At 40.1% G+C, this 21,816-nt stretch overlaps 1 protein-coding gene across 8 annotated transcripts in view; it reads left to right on the forward strand.

The window, feature by feature from the left end:
* Positions 1-21,816, forward strand: part of FOXN3 (forkhead box N3) — a 212,436-nt gene that overhangs the window by 174,735 nt on the left and 15,885 nt on the right. For 5 of the 8 annotated variants that reach the window (XM_048305694.1, XM_048305693.1, XM_048305695.1 and 2 more), the window contains 2 exons: positions 8,999-9,064; positions 20,016-20,124. In XM_048305694.1, coding sequence (XP_048161651.1) covers positions 8,999-9,064; positions 20,016-20,124 — 175 coding nt within the window. The remainder of the gene's footprint in view (positions 1-8,998; positions 9,065-20,015; positions 20,125-21,816) is intronic. The other 3 variants (XM_048305698.1, XM_048305699.1, XM_048305696.1) reach the window with 2 other exon arrangements.

The following is a 21,816-nucleotide window of genomic DNA, read 5'->3' on the forward strand; positions in this document are numbered from 1 at the left end:
GCATAGACCTCCCTAAGCTGTGGGCTAGCATCCTTTCTCTCTGGTTCTCCCAGTTGCCCATGTACAAGGCTCTGCCTGCTGGCACCTCTCTGCACCTTCCTGCCTGGATCCGCTCCACTGTCTTGCAGAGGAAAGCAGAAGAGGAAAGGTGAGAGTTTGAACACGAATGGAGTAGGCATGGAGTGCCATAGGAGAGGTGACATCACTTGCAAACCGGGTCTCACAGAGCTGGCCCACTGACTTTTCTTCATAAGTGCCATGGTTCCAGTGCTACTGGAGTAGCTCCTGGCCAACTCCTCTTCATTGCACCAGGAGTCTGCTTTAAATGCTTAAGGCTGCTGCCTGGGCTCAGGCTGGTACCATATGACAGCTGTGGGCTCACATCACCATTCCGCATTGGTATGAGGCTCCAGCTCAGCAATTGACCCCTCCAAGTGCAGACAGCCACTGATCTTCAGGCATCCTGCCTGAGTTGAGCAGCTCAGGGCACATAGCATGCTGGAAACTGATAGGCATGGATTCTGTGTGTCCATAGCACAGCCCCTAAGCTTATTGCAAGTCAGCTTTGACATGAAGTGGTGCAAGGTCCAGTCCTGCAATGTCAGACATCATCCTGGTGCTTCTGCAGGTTTATGTAGATAAGCCTTTGTGCAAATAGACTGGCATAGTTTCTTCATGGCTGTGTTTTGTGCTCTTTCCCTCTCTGTCATAGAGTTTTGCAGAGAGCTTACCTGCCCTAGAGGAGCAGTTTGGAAGGCAGCTTCTGAAGAGTCCCTTCCCCTGGGTTGCATTGTGAGCTGCAACACTCTGTAACTACTTCTGAAAATTCACATGCAGACTTTTGCTTTGTTTCAGCTCCTGTTAGAAGAGTTTTCTAGAAGTGTTCTAGTTGCTAGTTTTGTCTTCAGCCGGTGTTGACTTAATAGTTCTTCTACCTTGCTTTTTTTACCCTTGTATCCCATGATTACCTCATATTGATAGTCTGACTTCCTCTCTGCCTTTGTTTTGCTTAACTGAGCAAGCCAAGCTCTCTGCTTTCTTCCCTAAAGTCAATTTCCACGTTGGTTCCGTTGTCCAGCTTGTTTTTTTCCGGTTTTTGATCTTATTTTCAAAGACTGCATCTTCTCTGCTTTTCTCCAGATACAGGTTTGATCTAGGTCTTGGCGCAGTGACTTGCAGAAACTGCAGCTTTCCCCAGGCTGAGGTCTAGAGTTCCTCGGTCCAGTCTGTTTTCCAGAGGTTCCACAGGAAGAATTTAATTCATCAGAACTTGCTCTTTCAAAATAATAGATCTTAAACAGAATTAGGCTTGCTGTTATCCTTCCCACTTAATCTAAACTGAATCGCTTCATGGTCCCCTGTTCCAAAGTCATCCTCATTATTTAAGATAAAGAGCAGAATAGAATCTATTCTAGTTCATTCAGCAACAGGGATAAAGAAACTTGTCAGCTGTCACATCCAGGAATAACTGGTCTTACCATAGTTAATAGCATCTGTTCTCCAATCTGTACTGTGAAGTTGGTCTCCCTTGTTGAGTAATTCCCATTTCTTTAATGATGTAGAGCTCTGTCCAGGTCTATATCTGGTGTAAGAAGTCAAGAGCAGACCCAGAGTCTGTCTTAGCAATCTTCTTTGACCATCTGTCCACAGCATTTCCAAACATTTTCTTTTTCATTCTGTTTCCAAAGTATACTCTTTCTTTATTGCATAACAGTATCCTACCATATAAAACCTGTATTTCTTTTCTTTGAAAAGCACAGACCTTTTGACACCTGTTTCACTAATAATTGCTGTTCCACCCTGTTTCTGAATTTTCCTGTAATAGCACTAGTGCTTCGAGTTCCTCTTCCATTATGGCAGTCTGCCTGTGTTATTAGCACACAGCTATTTTAGCTGCTGGATTTTTTGCTCACCTTTTCTGCTCTTATTTTGGTTTTAGACTGCATTTGGCTCTTACACTATATACAGTGCTTTCACTGGCAGTGTCACAGGCCTGACCCTTTTCTCATCATTAGTGGCAATTTTTTTTTCTTCAAATCCCTGAAATACCCTCTTCACTATTGTTTACATGTTTATCTGATATTTCCCCCTTTGCTTTCTGGATCCTAAAACCACTGGGGAGTTTATGTTCACCTCCCCAGGCCTTCCCTTGCTGTGTTCTTGGTGTGGATTGTGCCGTGGTTGTTCCAACAGTTGGGATATTTGGGTGAAGCCCTGCTGAAGACTCACCTTGTAATGAAAGTATCCAGAAGCCACCTTTTCCTTCAGAGCTATGGTGGCTGAGGCAGGAGGACTGGAGACACTTCCTCAAGGGTCACTCAGACTAAGGGAAATGCATTGGGTCTTTTCCACCTGGCATGTCCTGCACTTGCTGGACTGAAAGCGGTACTTGGTTCTCAAGGCCTGGTGGACACAAATGTGTTTTGAAATAGCAGTGAGAAGGAAATGAGCTTAGAAAAACACTGATATGGGACAATATGGAGTATGATTACTTTGGTCTTAAATGGTCAGAGTTTTGTAAGGGACTTCCTCCTGGTCAGAATTTTATAGAGGACTTCCTCCTGCCAGCCATCCTCCCACTTTGCTGGAAGAAAAACCTATTGTTAGCAGCAGGGACATTATGAAAGCTTGAGCAATGATGACCTTGATGTCCCAGAGATAACACACATCTGCATAACTGGGTACAAAGAGCATGTGTGTTTATGTGTATGTGTATTCTTCAGTCAAAAAAAGTATGTTTGCAACCTGTAAGGTTGCAACGAGTTACAGCCCTCATAATCACATCTTCCACTGTAGAAGCTGAGGCTGCAGCAGTCAGTTCAGAAGATGGTTGAAATTCCTGATCACAAATTAGGTAAGTACATGATGGAACAGCAAATTGTTTCTCTCTTCTGTGCTAGTTCACTGGCTAGTGTTTTCTCTAGCTGATGTTTTCTGTTCAGTACTCCAAGCTGCACAGGCTGGATGAAGTCAAAAAACTTTACTGTTGCCTTTGTGATGGGTAAATTTTATATTCACATCCGTCTGCACTGAAAGTTAAGTAATGTGCATCAAAATGAAAAAATAATTTTAAAATACAGGAACAAAACCAAAGCAAAAATCTCCACCCTGTTTTTAAGCAGAGTATGTGCTTTAGTATGTCATCTTTATGTGTAAGATGTATATCTCATCTCTCTTTAGTCAGGTGTCTCTTAAAGTATTTTTATTTTGCACTGGTAGAATGACTATCAGTGTTGTGAGTCTGTCTTTAAAGAGTTAAATGATCTTAATCTTTACTCCTGAGATGGAAAGTTAGGGTGCTTTGGTTTCCTACAGCTTTCTAAATGGTAGATGAACCTCTTTGAGTTTGTGCATGTATAAGACCTTCTGTAACTCTTTCTACTATCATTCTTTTTATTAAAGCTAGTATTTTTAACAAGAAAATATTGTAACTGTTTGGTTTACAGTTTTTAATTTCTGATAAAATGGTATTGTTAGAGAATGGAAATCGTATGTGATGCTTCATGACAATACAAATGTAACAAAATAGAGGAGCAGGAAGGAGGTTTCTGTTACAAATATTCTGTATTTTTTAAAATTAGACCTCTCAGGATACTTGTGCCATAGCTTACTTGGCAGTGCTGGAAATGAACTTAAATAGGAAAAACTGTTAGTTCATTTAGACCTGTGCCTTTCTTCTTCTATGCTGCATACTAGATCCGTTTAAAGGAGTTGGGAGATGCTCCACTGTGACTTTGCATTGCTAATGAAATTGCTTCCTCCTGGCCTCTATTGTATAACTTCCAGAATTCTCATGTGTGGTCTTTCATGCACTGTTGTTGAGATATGAATATAATTTCTTGTTTCTTCCTAAGATCTTGGTTCTGAATCCTACTGGTTTACTGTACACTTCCACAAGTATTCTGTTTATTTTAAGAGAACTTCTCAGCCTTATTTAAATACTTCAGAAGTGGACTCAGTGGCATCCCACACCAAGGAGTTTGACAGAGTTACAGTACTTACAATTCTCTTCAGGTATTTCTTTCTGTCCTACACATTGCAACTTTATTTTAACAGCTGTATTCCTATCCCATCATTAGGCAAAATAAATTAAAAATAAAAAAGAAAAAAAAAAAAGAAAAGAAAAAAGCAAATGGGAAAAAAAGCCTCCACTCTGTTCATTATTCTCTATGTTTTTGACCTGACTCATACCAAGGTTAACCATCATGATGTGGGAAGAGAAAAGGCACTTCTGTGAACAGATAAGTTAAACAGGGGCGAGCTGCTATTTTCTCTGTTGCAGTTTAATAAGCCTGAAGGTAAAAGATGGAAGACAGTGTTGCTTTTGCATCATTTTTCTGCTGATGAAAATTGAAAATATCAAAGAATAAAATCACTTTTAAAAGTGTAGGAATGGGCTATGCTAGAAAGTGAAGCAGGGAGTGGGTTAAAAGACTGATCTTGTAGACAAGAAATAATCGGAACTTCTGCCTTTTGAGTACAGTGGCACTAGGTTTTAGGCATTCCATCTACAGTAGGGACATATAAATGGGAAAAAGCAGTGGAGGATGCTGAGGCAGAAGTAGAATGGGCCAAAAACTAGCATACTGAATGGTAAAGTGAAATACTTGGCAAAAATAGTTCTATTCTAGATGTAGTAACTTTAAATTAAAAGAAGATCTTATAAATTCCTTCCTGATGAGATAACATGGCTGTGGTTGTAGTGTACAGATGGTGCAGTTTATTTACTAACTACATTTTTACTTCAGTTGGCAGTAACGTTTTTTTAATACCTAAATATACATCTTAAGTGCCTCTCTCTAGGCATCTGTGCTGGAAAATTCAGGCCGTGGTTGGTTTGTACTGCTTTAAGCTGCTATTTTCTTTAAAACCTTACAGTATGGCTGTAAAGATAAATATCCTCTAGTGAAACCAAGAGGGCACTATGTTATCCTAATTTTTATTTAATTGGAATGGGATGGATTTGAAGGGTTTGATGAAACCAGATCAAAGTTTGAAATAATATCAAAATAATATGAATTACTATAAATCACTTTCTCTCTCTGTGAAATGAACTTGGATCGGAGATCACAACATATAAAACAACAGCTGTCACATCTGGCTTTCTCAGGTACATGTTTGATTTTAATTATTTTTTGTGAATTCTGGAATAATGAGTCTGCTACCTGAGGGCTATCATCTGCATTGCTTGTATGTAATCTCATGCTAAATATTTCATGCCTACCATTTTTCCACTTCACATGTCTGTGCAAGACAGATTCTGATCTATACAGGTAACATGCAAAGTGAAATTTGGCTCAAAGTACATCTTGACAATATGCAAATATATAATTCCACAGAGTGATAAACTGTAGGTTAATTTTTCAGTGAAAGAACTAGGTGCTGTTTGCAGATTTGGTGTTCACTGTTGAACACTGCTGACAAGGGTCATGAATCTAAAATGCAGCAAACAGAACTGCTATGAGGTTCATACCTCATAGCAGTTGGTATTATCTTATATAATCGTTGGTTTTATCTTCATGAAAAGAAGTTTTGTGTTTGAAAGCGATGCTGGCAAAAACACCAGCAGGCTCACACTGCGAGGGGAGGTACTGCAGCTGTAGTAGAATTCCAGCCCCTTGATGGCTTTCATGCCTTACAAGTTCTTGTAAGTGCTTAAGGTTTCTTCCAGGTCCTTTCTGGTACCTTGTAATGGGCCCTTGGTGCATGAGGGACCAAGCACTGAAACTTCAGATTGTAGCAAAGTGTGTAGCTGGACAGCAGTTGTTCATCAGGAAGAACTAGGGCTGCTAGCAATTTCTGTCATTATTTTCTTGTCACTCTCCAGTTTTGCCTGTTTGAGACTTCGACATACTCTTACTTCTTTGTACAACACCCACAATCCTTACTTTTCTTCATTGTTCCTTCCTTCCCTCATTCACAGGGAAGGCTGGACATCCTCTGCTTTCCACTGGCAAAAAATTAACAGTTGATGTATGCAGTCAGTTTGCCATTTACTTCAATTAGCAAAAAAAGGAACCAGAATGCATTCATTTAAATACTTAATTTTCTATGTTCCAAAACTTTGTATGTAGTTATTTTTAACCTGGTTTCCTAGGGAAAGATGTTCCTGCAATCATATTTCACTAACCACCCACTGTTAATAACTTCAGGAGCCTTTGTGCTGATCACAGACTTCAGGTAGGGCAGAGATCTCAGTTCTGAAATCCACAGCTTCATAAACACAGGCCAGGCAGAAGGGACAGGATCCAGTTACCAGCTGGTGGGGATGCAGCAGTAAACAAGGTCAGCCCTTACTGCTACAAATGAGAGAATCCACATGGAAGAGACTTCAGAAGGATGGCAGCTGTGGGGAAAGGGCCAGGGTCAGCGTGTGGGCACTGGTGGGAACCGTCAGCCAAAGCCAGAAGTGCCAGTCCCAGCAAAGGGCCCTTCAGTCGCTGCCTTTGGTGCTGCTCCTCATGGCTACTTCTTCGCTCTTCTTGACAATCTGCTCAGGAGAACGCCTCCAAATTGTGAAGGCAAATGCTGCAAAGGAACGTGCCAGCTTTTCAATCTGCCCTCAGTTGTTGCTTCTGCACCTCTTTGTGCGGGCTCAGACAGCTGCCCCTTGGCCCTTGTCTCACGTGTGCACCAGCCCCTCCTTTTTCTTTTTTCCTTACAGTAGGAAAACCCAAAGCACATTTTCCTGGATCCTGCTGACACAACCCTTCGTGCAAGCCTCTAAGCTCTCTTAACCTCTGCCAGGGTATTATGGAATAGCTGTCTGGTTTCTTCAAGAATATACCAATAGAAACAGAGCTAGGCACCACAGCAGGCGTGGATGGACTTTAGACATGGCCACGCTTCGGGAGACAGCTGCTGCAGATGCAGTCCTGTGTTGTGAGCAGCTCATGTTCATGTCCTACGTCATTGCAGAAACACGGTGCTACCGTTAGTGGTCCAAAGGCTAAGAAAATGCACCTTTCAACAGAAACTGGTTGCATCAATTTTATCTCAAATCACAGAGTTTGTTGCACTAACAAAACCCAAAGTCATCAGGAAATATGCTTTTCCTAGTTGTGTTCTTTTATTCTTTCAGCAGAAAAATTAGCATTATACTGCAATGTCATCCAGCAAAGGGGACCATATTTGAATGAAAACAAAACAAAATTTAAGAACAGCCAATAAATACTGAAGTTGGCTGTATGAATTATGATACACTAGATTCAACTTCTAACAATCTCCTGATTTTATGGTATAGAAAAGAGGGAAGATTTTTAGTTTGATTTGTCTTTATTTCTCAGGCTTCTTTGCTCTTTTCTCTTGCTTTTAAACATTAGATAGATTATTCTTCTTTAGTTTGACAGCACGCATTTGCTGTGTGGTATGTGGATCCAGTCTTGCAACATGGCACATATTTGGGAACTAAGCTGTTTGGAAATGGCACTTTCAGCATAGATTACTGCAGCAGGAAGGCTGCTTTTGAGGTATTTTCAGACTTGAAGATGAAACTAAGTTGATAACGCTGCTTTTTCTTTGGAAAATGTTGACCTGTCCAGAAGACACAGGCACCTTTTATAGTAAGTCTGCTGCTTCTGCTTCAGCTTTAGTTGGACACCTGCTACACTGTTTCTCTGTTTACTGTTTTAGGAATTAAATAATAGAGTAGAAGCCTTTAGAAGAGTGTTTGCGGCTATTCACAGAAAAGTGGTACATACTTAGACTAATAAAAAGTTCCTTTTTTAATTCACCAGTCAAGTGAATTTCTGTTTGGCTTAAGCAGATTTTGAAATCCTGTCTACGTCATTTGTATTGTTAATAAATTACAGGGCTTCATACCACATCACAGTCCTGGGAATAGATTTGAAATATATAAAGATCAAAAATACAGATATTTTTAACAGTGCTAAGTAATTTTCTGCCATAATAGCCCAAATAAAGTGCCATGAAGCTAATAGTAGTAAATTAATTTTTTTGGTATGTAATTTGGTATAAATACTGACAAGCTGAAAAAACCCCCAACCCCAAACAACAAATGCATACTCATTAGTCATTCAGTTTAGCAGCACAGAGGCAGCAGTCAGCCAGGGTGTGCGTTTTTATGTCTGCTTCAATTGCACACTTCATTTATTTGGACATGGCATAGGCGGCTTTCTCTGTCACACAGCATCACTGCACGATTAGCAAGTTGCGCCCCAGGGCAGCTGGGACGCTTTGCTGGGGCAGATGTTCTTTTCAGCTTATTCAGTGGCCGTTGTGGGTTTGTTTACTGTTGTCATAGCTACCTGCATTTCCATAGCAGCCGAGCTGTTGTGTGTGAAGCAAGTGAATATAGTTATAAAAGGATCATATTTTGTTCTGTCTCTATAACTTACCATCTGTCAGCTGACTGTTCATGATTGATTCAGAAACCAGTTTAAGAATAACAGCAGCCAGATGATTATTTTTGCTTATATTAAAGTGACAATGGATAAGGATGCAAATAACTTGATGCTTCGGTGAAATGCTAGTTTCTTTTTTTTTTTCTTAATTGCAGCAGTTTGTCTTCCAACACTTTCTCAAACTTTACTGAAATCTTTCTTGACAAATAGAAATGACCAAGTGTCATCTTCTGTACTGGCTCAGGTGTTCCTTGTGCTTTCCTTCAGCTGTCAGCTCATCCCTCTGTGTTGCTTCCAAATTGTGATGTTGCACCTGCTTTCACAGAATCTTTGTAATGAAATCTAAATACTCTCCACAGAGTTAAACAGGGAATTGGTGAGGCTAAGAGCAGAGGTATCATGCATACACAAGCACAAGCAGTGCTCGGTGACATAGATCACTGCGCTCTGTTTAATAGTGGCAAGGGGATACCATGTGAGTTTGGGGGTAAATTTAATGTGTAGTCAACGAGCCCTCTGAATAATGAACTCTCATACCTTTTCACTCGGAGATGTGGTCGAACCTATAGTTTAGCAATGGGGGTAAGAAGATTAGCCCAGTTGTAAATAATGTATTTATTGGTTGATTTTTCCAGATCCTGACATTGATGCTGCCACTGCCATGATGCTTTTGAATACTCCCCCTGAGATACAAGCAGGTTGTGAGTAGATATTTCTATAGCATATAGCAACATAGACGTGTAAAATTAATATTCTCTTTTATAAGTATATACAGCATACCAGAGAAAAAGGATTTAATAAAGAAATATAACTTCCCTTGCAGACCCTTGCACTTCCTTGACCCTTACATGAGTATAATTTTGTGGTTCATATTACATTCTTTGTTACATGAATAATATTAATCTGTGATCTCTAATGTAAAAGAGAGGTTATTGTTATTCATGACATACACTCAAATGAGTAACATACTATTATCCATACTGATAGAAAGACCTCGAGCAACAGCCAGGAGAAAGGCAGGGAGAGAAAGAGAGCAAGAGAGTGAAGGGTACGTGGCATATGGTTTTGTTTTCATTTTGTTTGGATTTGACTCCCTTCGTGTGAGTTACCACAGCCATCTGGATACTTTCCATTCACTTGGGCACTGTTTCAGCTTCTTCCTTGCACACATCCTGCCCGTTTTGCTTTTTTTTTTGCTCTGACTGATGCAAGGCAGTAAGCAGGCGACAGGGAGCAAAGAGAGGTCTCATTTCCTGCCAATACTGTCCTCCCTGTTCTGTGACCAGACCTAAGGTTTTGATGCTGTGTATTAACAGAGCACTGAAGAGGCCTGTACCCCCACTGTACTGGTCTGTGCAAATACTGCAGGAATCACCCTGCCTCACAGAGCTTGCAGTGAAGGTATTACAGGAATCCATAGTGGAATACAGCTGCACAAAAACAGGGAATACAAGAAAACAAACATATCGCTAGTCAGCAAGCATGGCAGTAATGCCAAGTGACAGGCAGCTCTAAAAAATAAAGGCAGGAAGTTAAAATAGAAACCATTACCAAGACTGTCTAGCATCACTGCTATTGTTCTAGCCTGGGCAACCAACTCCAAATTCCAGGGGAAGCCTTGATTTGCACTTTGATACTCTGCCTGGGGAAGAGAGTCAATTACCATCAAAGCATTTCCCGTGCAGCTGAGGAAAGCTATTGTCAGCCTGCTTTGTGACCCTGCCAGAGGAATGCCTCTTGAGAAGCTTCTCTCAGGAGAGCATGATGTACCAAGAAACTGTTCTAGAAAGAGAAGAGTGGTCCTTATCCTCCTCTCCTAAGCAGCTCTCAGGGACGGCGTGTGGTAAAAGGGTGAGCAATCTCCACTATGTGTCAGTAGGAAAAAGGAAAAATTTTATTGGGAAGAGGAGGTTACCCTTGGGCATAGTGGGAAGAATAAAATGAGACCATTTCCAAAGGGTTGCAGATTTAAAGAAGCCAGATTTGTGGGGTAGAGAAGAGGGGAAAAGGAATTGGTATACAGTCAAAGTGCAGGGGTAAAAGGGTATATGGGAGAAGGAAGGGGATGTAAGTAGTATGTGCATGGAAAAGGATGGAGAAAACACGGAGTAATATGAACTCCTGGAGGAACTGGAGAACAGGAAAGGATTGCAGACAAGAATGGGAGGAGATTCATAGTACTAAATGTGTACTAAACACGCTGCTGATTTTTGTCATGTGCACGTTTGCCAACATTGCAGTGTGAGTGATTTGAAGACTTGTGCACTGTCATTTCATAGGTATCATAGTTTGATAGTTTTGGCCTATTACTATTATATGCTCTGAGGAAGGAAATTCTAGCCTCCTATGAGTTTGGCAGATCTCCCCACCCGGTGCCATCTTCCAGTGGGCTCTTGTGTGAGGATGTCAAAAGTGACAGGGAGATGAAAGCAGAAAGGTGACTCCTCATTCACACTGCTCCCTCCTTGATATCCATGAGTAGCAAGGCCTTCCTCTGTGCCCTTAAACTTAAATGCAGGGTCTGCTCAGAAGTTCACGAATCTTTCTAGACACGGGTAGAATTGCCAGGAGGAAAGGCCAGAACTTTTTATCGTAACCTCAGAGGCCCTCTAAATTATGAAGGAGAAATATTTTGGCAGGGATGTGTGAATGGATACCTCGAAGAAGTAAATCAGCCTGTCCTATCAGTTGCAGTTGGGTCTCATGTGCCATGTTAGGAAAATCTTAGGTAACTTAAAGCAAATTAACTGCTACTTTACTTTTAAGAAACAATTGCATGAAAAACAATCACATTTAAAATCAGTTTTCAAATAAAAGGCAGGTTGGCTATGAAAGTTTCACTGCAATGCTGAGCATCATCTGGAATTTCACAGTTCATTCTCTGTTCTGTCAGTGGCTGCAGTGGTCTGTAAATCAATCTGGGAATTACCAGGGCAGTAAATGTGCTGATACTATTTGATCCCTTGAAGTCTGAGAATTCTGTTCCTGGTATCAGACTGTGGTGTCAAGTGTGTGCGTAAGGGCTGCAAAATGCCCCATCTTCTGAAAACAAGATTTGGAGAGTGAAGGACATAGTTTGTAGTTTGGCCACAGGTGTTAATACCTGAATGGAAACCTCTTTTGGTCTGAGAGTCTGGCTCTGAACATGCCACTTACTGACACAACAAGGAGTCAGCTGGAGGCAGAACCTGAGGTCATTTCACCTTATAACAACTTTACAACTCAGAAAATTTAAAATTCTGGTCCATTAAGACCTTTGCCTGTCCTACAGACATTTAACCATTGTAGTGACAAGTGGATACCTCCAAGGCAGATTGTGACAGAATATGGATTCATTTTCTGTGAATGGTTATGTGCATTGGCTTTTGAATTTGAAGACATCTTGGATTAAAAGCTGCTTTTCGAGTGGTGTAAAAACCCATGTTAATCTAGGGAGTGTGGGTGCTAAAAGCATCTTTAGATTGAAGTTAGCTCCAGCACTTATTCAAAGTCTTACTGGAATGTATACTGTTAATATGGTCTGTCAGAAGGGAATCCTATCCCAGTGGTACTAGAAAATCCAGAGTAAACTATTCCTGCTTTGTAACAGATTGATTAATTAGCTTTATGGTTTTAAATGACCATTTAAAATTCCACACCCATGTGTGAAACACTGCCAGCAATCACAAATGAATTCTAAAATCAGCTTTTGCTTTTATATGAAATCTTGACGTGGTGTCTGAAAAACATTGCTTACCATTTACCCCAATTCCACCATTCTTTAGTTTTCATTCAAAGAAACAAAAAGGCATAGTAAAAGAGTAAAATACCGTTATTAGGATTATTTTGTGTTTGTGTGGGTTTTACTGTATAGACTCATAAAACTGATTGTTCGCATTGCTGCTAAAGGTTAGGAATATGCAATCATAGTTACAGTGTTAACATCAGAAATCAGTTTCTCAATTATTAACATTTTGCAGTATATTCACAGACCCCAATACTTACCGTATACTGTAACTAAAGGCAGAAGTTCAAAGTAGCCAGCTGTGTACAAGTTTCTACTGAAAACTGCAATCCAGCTGGCATGAGGAGTTAAAGCGTGAAAAATACTGTGATATGCTAAGAGAGAGCATGTAGGAACATAGATTTAATGCTTTCAGTTTATTTATACTTATTCAGTTTATACTTTCAGTTTCAGTTTATTGAAGTCCTTGGGTTTCATCAGGTTTTGTAGGTTTGTGTTTGAAAAGAAAGACCAATTGGAACACCTGTTTCCTTTAGATGCAGATATCACAATTTACAAATACTTGGGATTTTTATTAGAAGCCAGTTCATGCATATTAATTCCAAAATAAGTGACTTCCATTAAAAACTGTATCTGGACCTGCAGGGCACTGAGTACTGTCTGGGCCATCTTGGGCAAGTTGCATCAAATTTCTGGGCCTGTTTCCCTCATGTGAATCTGATTTGGAGAGAGGACAGAAGAAAACAGGATGATGAACAAATGGTAGAGCTCCGTTTAGAACTCATGGGTGCTAAATCAGTGAAGTCCATGAGGTAGTTTTGTACAGTTGCATTTTTGTACAAAAGACTTTCAGTACTTCAGTTCTTACCAATGTCTTGAAAGTTAATATTACTAGCTGTCATTCCAGCATAGTATTCCCTACTCCTAAGAGTGTGGCGTCCTGAGCATATCATTAAGTCTTGCCAAACTATGATGTTTTGCCATGATTAAAATGGAGATAGGTCTTGGTGCTTTTGCAGCATGTTTGAATTCCTGAGATTCAAGTCACTGGAAGCATGTAAGTAACAATACCTTCTTAATTGTTGAGGTCATCCTGAACTTTGAGCCACTTGCTTTTCTGGAGGGACGAGTAAAGAAGGGACTGCATTTTAGTGTATGGCTGCTACTGCTGGTGAAGAGTGCTGTGGTCAAAGGGATTATCCTGGAAATACTGATTTAATCCAAGAAGCTTCTCAGTGCTATTACACATAGCTTCAAATGCATGCATAGTCCTTTGTCCATTGCTGTGTAATTTGTGTATTGTACACAAATGTAAGTCTATTGCTCAACCTAAAGTTTAATATGCAAACAGCTATTAAATAGTGCTCACAGAAAGCATTTGACATCCATCTTCTGGTTTCAGTACTGCTCATCACTACTCACTTGGGTTGGCTAGAAAGGGGTGGCCTTCAGAAGACTTTGCAACACTGGTTTTGTGGGTGGTTCCTGACAGGAGTCTGAAGTGCTGTGGTAGAGATGTTTGGGAAGATATGAGCATGGAGTTTTGCTGGGCGCTTCTTAAAAAATAGGTTTACCAGGGTTGAAACCAATGTCTCTCTGATTCCAAAGTCTTTATTAGTCTTTGCCTCAAAACTTATAAAACCCAGACTAGACACATACACTGTAAGTTTTATGGGAGGAGAAGTAATTCCCTAAAGAGATCTTTATGCTTCACCTCTATACTTCTAAAATTGTACCCCAATGAAATTAACTTTTTAAGATAATGCAAGTGGATTGTATTATGTGTGAGACACAGGAATATACAGGAATGAAGACCAAAAAAAATTGCCTTAATGACAGTCAGAAATTCTCCAAATAGGATAAAATAGAACATGCTGTTTTCTTGGAATGTTTTTATTGGACATGGAACTTGATAGTTCTCTTCGTACTGCTTATGGACAAGTCACTTACTATAACTTAGGTTCCAGCCTAACTTGGAGTATCAGAAAATGATAAATCATTGAGAGTAAAATGTTTCATAAAGTTATTTTTGCTGACAATTTTGTATCAAAGCAAATACTAGGAAAAGACATTTTCATAATGTTCAAACTTTCTGTTGCTGGGTTTTGTTTGGGATTTTGTTTTGTTTTGTTTTACTTTGGTATTTAATATTGAGCCATTAAAGTGAAATAGAATTGGAAAGAAAGCTTACTTTTATGAAATACTTTCTACTTCTTTTTCTGTACTCTTCATAATACTTTTAGACTAGGTATGAGTGTGATAGGATTATCAGGGTACATTTGTCTCCCTCACCTCAAATTTTTGTTCAGAATAAATGGCTTGTTGGATGCATCCTAGATTTGCAGTTTGTAAGGACTACAGAGAGTGGAATTTAAGAGCTATAGAATTGTCCTTGAGCAGTAAAATACAATTTGGGCAGATGTCATCAAATTTATGCCTGGGATAAGGTAGTTGAATAAAATTACACATTTGACAGAAAACATTTGCTTTTGGCAACTTCTGATGTCCCATCCACTATACATCATCAGCAGTTTCCTACTTTGAGTGCTTGTAGCCTGATATAAAGTATTCTGCTAAACACTGTGCTGAAAGAAAGCTTGGCAGAAAAGGGCTGAAGCTGACAGATATTAGCAGAAACTCAGTACCTCTTGTCTATAATGGTTTCTTCTGTGCTACAAGAGCTGGGTCAGGGAAGAGGGCCCTGAGATCAATGCATGTGCCTCATGATCACAGAAGAAGCAAAGAACCAGTCTATCCCTAAAGGATATTTTCATACTCGCACGTTCCACTTTTTAAAATTCATTTTTTAGTAAATACTATTCATTCTTCCTTACTAAGTATTGGCTACCCTGAGCTAGACAGTTTAATGAAGTGTATGTTTGTTTCCCAGATCACACAAACAACGTTTGTTACCCAGTTCATTTTCCTGATTGACAACAAATCTCACTCTTGCTGATACTTCATTTAACTTTCACATGCCAACATTTAACCAAGAAGTTAGTTTCCTTTTTTAGTGAGCTGTTGGGGTGTCAGTGTGTCTGGTGGCTATCCATTCCTTCCTCCTTCTTTTGCATTTCCATTTTACCAACTTGCTACATTGTGTGTTTGACAATCAAATCTTCAGAGAAGAACCCAGTCTGACATGGTTTTTCTGACACTGTTGTGGAGATCTTGGATGAGGTGGTTATCTCAGCCAGAGTGGGAAGCTTGCTTTACCTGCACACGCCTGCAAGTAACAGATCAGGGATGCAGTCTGTTGAGAGATGTGATGAAAGAAGTCTGTAGTTGGAATAGTCTACTCAGCTAATGTGCACACACGAGCATGCTCTGGATTAAAATAGTCCTGCACTGGCTGTGGAGTGATCATGTAGCCATCTACTTGCCACCTACAGACCCTGAGTACAGGCTACAAAACAACACTGGATTTTTGAAGTGCCTCTTAACACTATGTGAATATAGTGCCTTGATGGATTCAGATTATGCTATGTTCTCCTACATGCCATTCACTTTATTGTCTGTTAAACTAGAGCATGAAAGTTCACTACAAAAGGCAGATTTTTTTCCCCTTGGAGAATTTCAGAGGTGTAGTCTTGATCTTTGACATTGGGTGCATTGCTTTGTTCCAGAATTAGCCAGTGGAGACTCAACTGGCTGAGTCTACTCAGGTCGTGAAATTCCACCAGAGCAGCGTAAGATCCAAAAATCATTTCCTCATTCATGCAGCAGATGAGGGACATTCTCTGTACACAGTTTAACTCTACTCCAATGAAAGTATTTCCTGGGTTTAAGTTTCCTGAGAGCAGAGTAGACCCTTGAAAACATAGCAGTGATGAAAGTTGAAAGGTGAATATAGATTCTGTCTTTTCAGACTCTTAGTGTTTCACTGGGAACATTTTGTGAAAAAAGAAACCTTCATCAAAGAGATGCACAGGTCTTCTTACATTGTTTTCTTCAGCTGAGTTTCTCAAACATAAATGGCTTTCGGGACTTGCACAGAAAAGGTGTAAATTACATTTCACACTTCTGCTTAGGAATTGGGAACCTGTAACCTGCCTGTACTATTGGTTAAAGAAGCATTAGAAGAGAGGGGTCAGGACTGTAAGGTGTTAGTCCAGACTGGTACTGATTGATGATATGGCTTGGAGTAAATTATCTTACCTCCACACCTTGAATCTTCAATCTAAAATATAAATGTCTCACCTCAGAGTATGGGTTTGAAACGTAATTAAAGCTTGTGAGGCGTAAATGTATCTTTGGAATCAAAGCACCACATAATTTCCAGTAAATAATCCACAACCCTTCAAAAGCACCAAGATGTAGAAATAATTCCTTGAATATACATACAGCCTGCACAAAGGCTGGAAGACTCTGGGTGCCAGGGACAGTGTAATAGCAGTTTATATACATAATTGTTTTTACATTAAGTAATTAATGGAATTTTTCTGAAGGATCAGTTTTGATGCTTTAAATGCTGTAAGTAGAGATGAATGAGCAAGAAAGATCAATCTTACCATGGCACGTTGGTAATGTGGATAACTAGAAATTAATACCTTTTACCACTGGATTATTTTAATCCCACTTTCCATTTTAGGATGTTGGGGTGGTTTTTTCCTTTATGGTTACATATATTTCCTGCAGGGATACACTCCATAGTCCAGTGTCCTCCTTCAGTGGTCCCTTGTATACAACCTGTCTGTTTGTCTGTCAGAGTGATGTAGTGGTATTGCTGCATCATAATTCAGAGAGTCCAGGGAAACAAAACCAAAAATCAGTAGCAATAACACTGCTGTTGCAAGCTGAAATAGTTACTGAATTCTGAGTGATGATTTCATTATACAGAGCTGTGATGTACTTCAGAGAAAAATTAGAATCACAGAGTCATGGTTAAGGCCTCTTCTGGCCTGAATAGTCTTACTGAAGCCTTTCAGTGAGTGGTGGCATGAGGCACAGACTGGTCATGATGGAAGTGAATTTCATAGACAGAACAAGAGACCAAGTTGTCTCTTAGGGGGTATTTTCAGAAGACAGCAAACTTCTGTATTTTCTTTTTGTACAAACATTTGTTAATTCTGGAAGGGAATGTGTGGAGAGAATGTGTGCGGGGGTGGGGGGAGTGTTTTAAATATGAAGCTTTTTAAGAGAGCGTTTCCTGGATAGCACACTGTGACTTACAAACCTGCAAAGGGTCAAGGAACATGAGGGACGGGTTCCAGTGAGGGTGTCAGTGTATAGAAATCCTAAGCTGTGAGACTTGGCACTGTATTTGATATAGATATAGGTATAGATACATATATAGGAGTGCAAGGAAAAAAAGGAAAGTCAGAAGAGATAAAGAAGGAAAGACAGGAGGCTGTTTTTTGAGAATTGGTGAGGAAGCAAACAGGATGTTTTAAAGAAGCAATGGAAGTTGTCAATAAGGCAGAGAGTAGGAGAAGAAAAAGAATAAGCATCAGTTAACTCTGCCAGCAGAACAGGATAATTAGGTAACTGTGGAAAGAAGAATTTAGGCATCAAGGAGCCTGTTGCTCTCTTTTTGCAGTAGCACTTCCAGTATGTTTGCTTTGAAGTTTTACAGTGTATATTTAGGCAGTATCCATAACTAACTGACACGTGGTTCTGTGCATATGCATATATGCTTCATTTCAGTAGAAAACTGTGGTTTTATCACAGTGAAGAGAAAATGCCCAGATCTTTCTCAGTCAAAGCTCCTGGTTCATTTCTTTTGATGGGACTTTGTAAACATAGAAAAACCATACTGTGTAGTGCAGTATAAAATCTGTCCTTCTTAAAAGTTGGTTGGAATAACCATGCCCGTTGGAAATTATGTCTTTTTATTGATCTTTTGGTATTCGGCACGTTTATCTGCTACTTTGAATTTACCTGTTACCTATGCATTTTAGGTTAGCCATATCCCTGAGCTGACTGCTTTTCTTTCATGACACTGGTGTTTTGGGCATCCCAAGGTCAGGCTGTTGAAACAAATACAATAATAAATTCAGATTTTTGAGTTTTAACATGAGAACATTCCTCTACAGTATGTACTAACCAGAACATCAGAGCAGTGAAAGCCTTGCAGTGTCCCCTGAGTGAAACAGGTTTGATCGATTTCCCATGAACTAGCAGTGAAAGAAAAAGTGTACAGACTAGTGAAGTATAAATAGCAAAATGCAATTTTAAAATTATTCTGGTCGTTGAAAGCTGACCCAAGTTGTTACAAACTAGGTTCTGTAATTTTAGCCATTTGAGGCTGTACTTAAGCACCTAAATATAAATGACCTGTTCTTCAGAGGTGCTCAAAAGCAAGGGTGGGTGTAACACAGTGACAGGATTTGATCAGGGGAGTGATGTGCTCTCACAACCAGGGGAAAGAAGATTATTTTCCCAGAACTGATCTGTGTGGTCTGGAGTGAAGTAAGGTGAGCACCAGGACAGCAGGAGGGGAGTTGTTGATCTGGCTGATACTTATAGGAAGTTGAAGTGTACCTCAGCACCTTAGAACTACCATACTTCTGAGACTATACTCACCTGCTTCACAATACCCTAGTATTTCAGAGTGTGAGTATTTGAAGATGGGCATGTAAGGTGTACGTGTTGATTCTGAATAATTTTTCTAGTCTCCCTGTATTTTGTTTAAAAATAAATTCTGTGGGTGTATATAAAGGGATATGGTTTACATTTATCTTACATGTGTTTATATAATATCTGTATGTTTAAAAATAATACATAAAGAGTAATGATCATCATGCTCTTTTTGGACATTCCTCGTGGGGGGAAGTTATGGTATGAATGATGACTTATAGTAAATAGAACGTGTGAACTGGCTGGCTGTGGATGTTAAAGAAGCGAGTTTGGGTGGAGGCTGCAGGGAGGTTACTGTTCCAGCCTGAAGGGACATAATAGCAGTGCAAACAAATGCCATTACATGTAAGTAGTCCCTGATAAGGCCTAGACTAAGAACTGTATTTGGTAGTCCTGCATCTCACAGTGGAGGAGGAAAATCATGAGACCTGCTAAGGACACTCTTCCTTTGGTAGTGCCTGGGTAGTGCTTCTCTGCTATTTGTTCAGCTGTCTGCCCTGGGCTGCGCACGGTACAGAAACATGCCTGGGTAGAAAGCATGTACTTGGTCGTAGGTTAAAATCTTGTTGGTCAGAGCTTCAGTTTTTGATCTAAAGCCAAGTGGAATGGCCCAGTGAAAGGTCTTGTCTGTAGTGGTCACTACCTACAAGTTCAGTGTCAGTGGCATCAGCCCGTGTTGGGTGAGGGGGCTGGACTGTGGCCTGGCCATGTGCGGGAGGCACAGGACTGCTGCCAGGCTGTGTGGCAGGGTCACTGATGGCCAGAGACAGGGCCTGATTAGTGCTATAAAGATAATGCCATTTTAGCCTCTTCTCTTTCTCTTCCTGGTAAATACATATTTGTAGTTAATATTTTATTTTGCAGAAGACAGGGGGCCAAGATACTGCTGCTCAGAAAGTAAACTATGATGATAAAAAGCTGTGAACTGTGATCTTGCAGTGAAGTACTTGTGTTCTGTTTATCTGTAAGGGATCATTGTTTCTTTTTGTAGACAAAATAGTTACATCTGTGCTCATAGCTGGTTTTGACTCCAAGCACATGCATTTGCAGCAGAACAGGAATTACAAAACAAAAGTGATTCAGTTGTACAAGGAATGATCTGCAGCAACTAGGTCAGGCAGTGGCTTCTGCAAGCCATGTTATCATTGGTTGACATGAAAATAGTGTTGGAAATAGCATGGCACTCAGAAGACTCGAGGCTGAGATGTCCAAGGTAAGCAGTGTACTGCACGAGCCTCTCTAATGGTTTTTCAGTACATTGAAAAGCTTAAGTTCCACATTTTGCTCCTATATTTTTCTAACTTTTCCTTTAAAAGAAAAAAATGTTTTATGTTTTGTTTTGTTTTTAGTTCCTTCGGGAGTGATACAAAATGGAGCTCGAGTACTGAGTAGAGGAATATTTCCTGGAGCCAGGCCATTGCCAATCAACCCTATAGGAAGCATGGCTGTCGCAGTAAGGTAAGAGTGGCTCGTTGTGGGATCTGTATGAAATAAACTAGTATTTTGCCAAAAATGTAAAAGTATACGTAAGCTCTGGTAAACGGGTATTTTGCTTCTTGCCGATACTTCTGAGGTTCTAAATGAAACAAAACTCTGCCACCTAAAATTCTTGGGTTATCATCCTTTGCAGGATAGTCATGGCATATCTGTCTATTGCACGATGGTTTGTAAAAATCAGTTTTATTTTCACTAGCAAATTGCAGGCAGTTTGTGGTGAGAACCTCCTATAGTGGCGTGTTTCTCTTAAGTGCAAATACTTTTCCCTGCTCCTGCCCTCTCTCCCTTTTCTTAAAGACCTTTTCCTGGATTAATTACCAGAGAGAAGAGTATCAATAATATTAAAGCTAATCTTGAAAGCTATTTGAACATATAGCTGTCGTTTTGTTATTAACTTAGATCTTTGTGAGGCAGTTTCTTTCACTACAGTTTTATTTCAAGGTTATACTGAAACATTCAAGGGTAAAATGTTGTTTAAGATACTCAACTATCAGGAATCAGAGCAGTAAGAGACATCTAGTGATGGCAGTAAGAACTGTGGTTCAGTGGTTTGTTTTGCTTAAAGCAGTGCTGGTTTATTGGTGGAAGCACAATTTGCCTCAGGTGTAGCTCCATTTTCTGTCAGTCACAACAGAGATTAATTTGGTCAAGTGTACTGCCAGTGCCCTCCTCTTTCAGAACTCTCAGTATCTGCAAAAGCTATTTCAGCTCAGGCAGTTGGGTGTTCTGGGTGGGGTTTCATAATTAGTGCTGACCTCGCTTTACTGGGCTGTTCCAATTACACTCTCTTTTCTCTGGAAGAGGCTGCAAGGCAGTGAAATAAAGTATCTTGGTGGGTCTTATTCCATTACTATTTACATGGGGGTTTTTTATTTTTTATCCCTTTTCAGAATCAGTGTCTAGCCCTTTGGGTGCAGTATTTCCATCCAGTAAATGGAGAGAAAGACAGAGAGAGCCTATGACATTCATGTACTCCTGATGCTTAAAATGCAGAGGGGAAGACACTAATTGGAATAAAATCCATATCTTTTGATGAGCAAGTTTTTCAGCTGTTTTTCCCATTTGCTACCCTGAAGGGATGCAACCCCAAGGGTCATCCTCCAGAATTCTGCAGAGTTCCTCTCCATCTCTCTTTACCACAGCTTGGCCTTGCCAGCGGCAGGGGTCAGCTCTCTTCATCAGCTTTGCCCCTGGCTTTACCCAGGACTTGTATTCTGCTCCAGTGAGGATTGCAGAGCCGTGGGACTACTGAATCATTAATTATACATAATTTTTATGAGGTGTCGAAGCTAAATGGAGAACATAGTGGTCTGAATATTCTCTCTAGAGTTCATCTGCATTTCCTGCTTAGACTCTGTTTCATAATCAGAGTTGACTCACGGAGGAGCTAGAACTGTTCTACTTCCAGGCCACTTGAAAACTTACTTTTGTAGGCATCCTCAAATTGCTGTGCTGTAAAGCTGTATATAGTTCAATTTTATATGTTTTCAAAGAACTGTTCTCATGTTTTTTCCTTGCAGGTAGAGAACAGGATCTTTACCAGCTACCTGTTAATGTAGAGTTGGGAAATTAGGGATTTTACCCCTCCCTTGCTTATGTTCTTTTTGCTGTGTCTCACAGAAAAGCATTTATAATTAGTTAATGCAGACATTT

This window comes from Corvus hawaiiensis, chromosome 6 (genome assembly GCF_020740725.1).
Source record: "Corvus hawaiiensis isolate bCorHaw1 chromosome 6, bCorHaw1.pri.cur, whole genome shotgun sequence".
NCBI classification, from domain to species: Eukaryota; Metazoa; Chordata; class Aves; order Passeriformes; family Corvidae; genus Corvus; species Corvus hawaiiensis.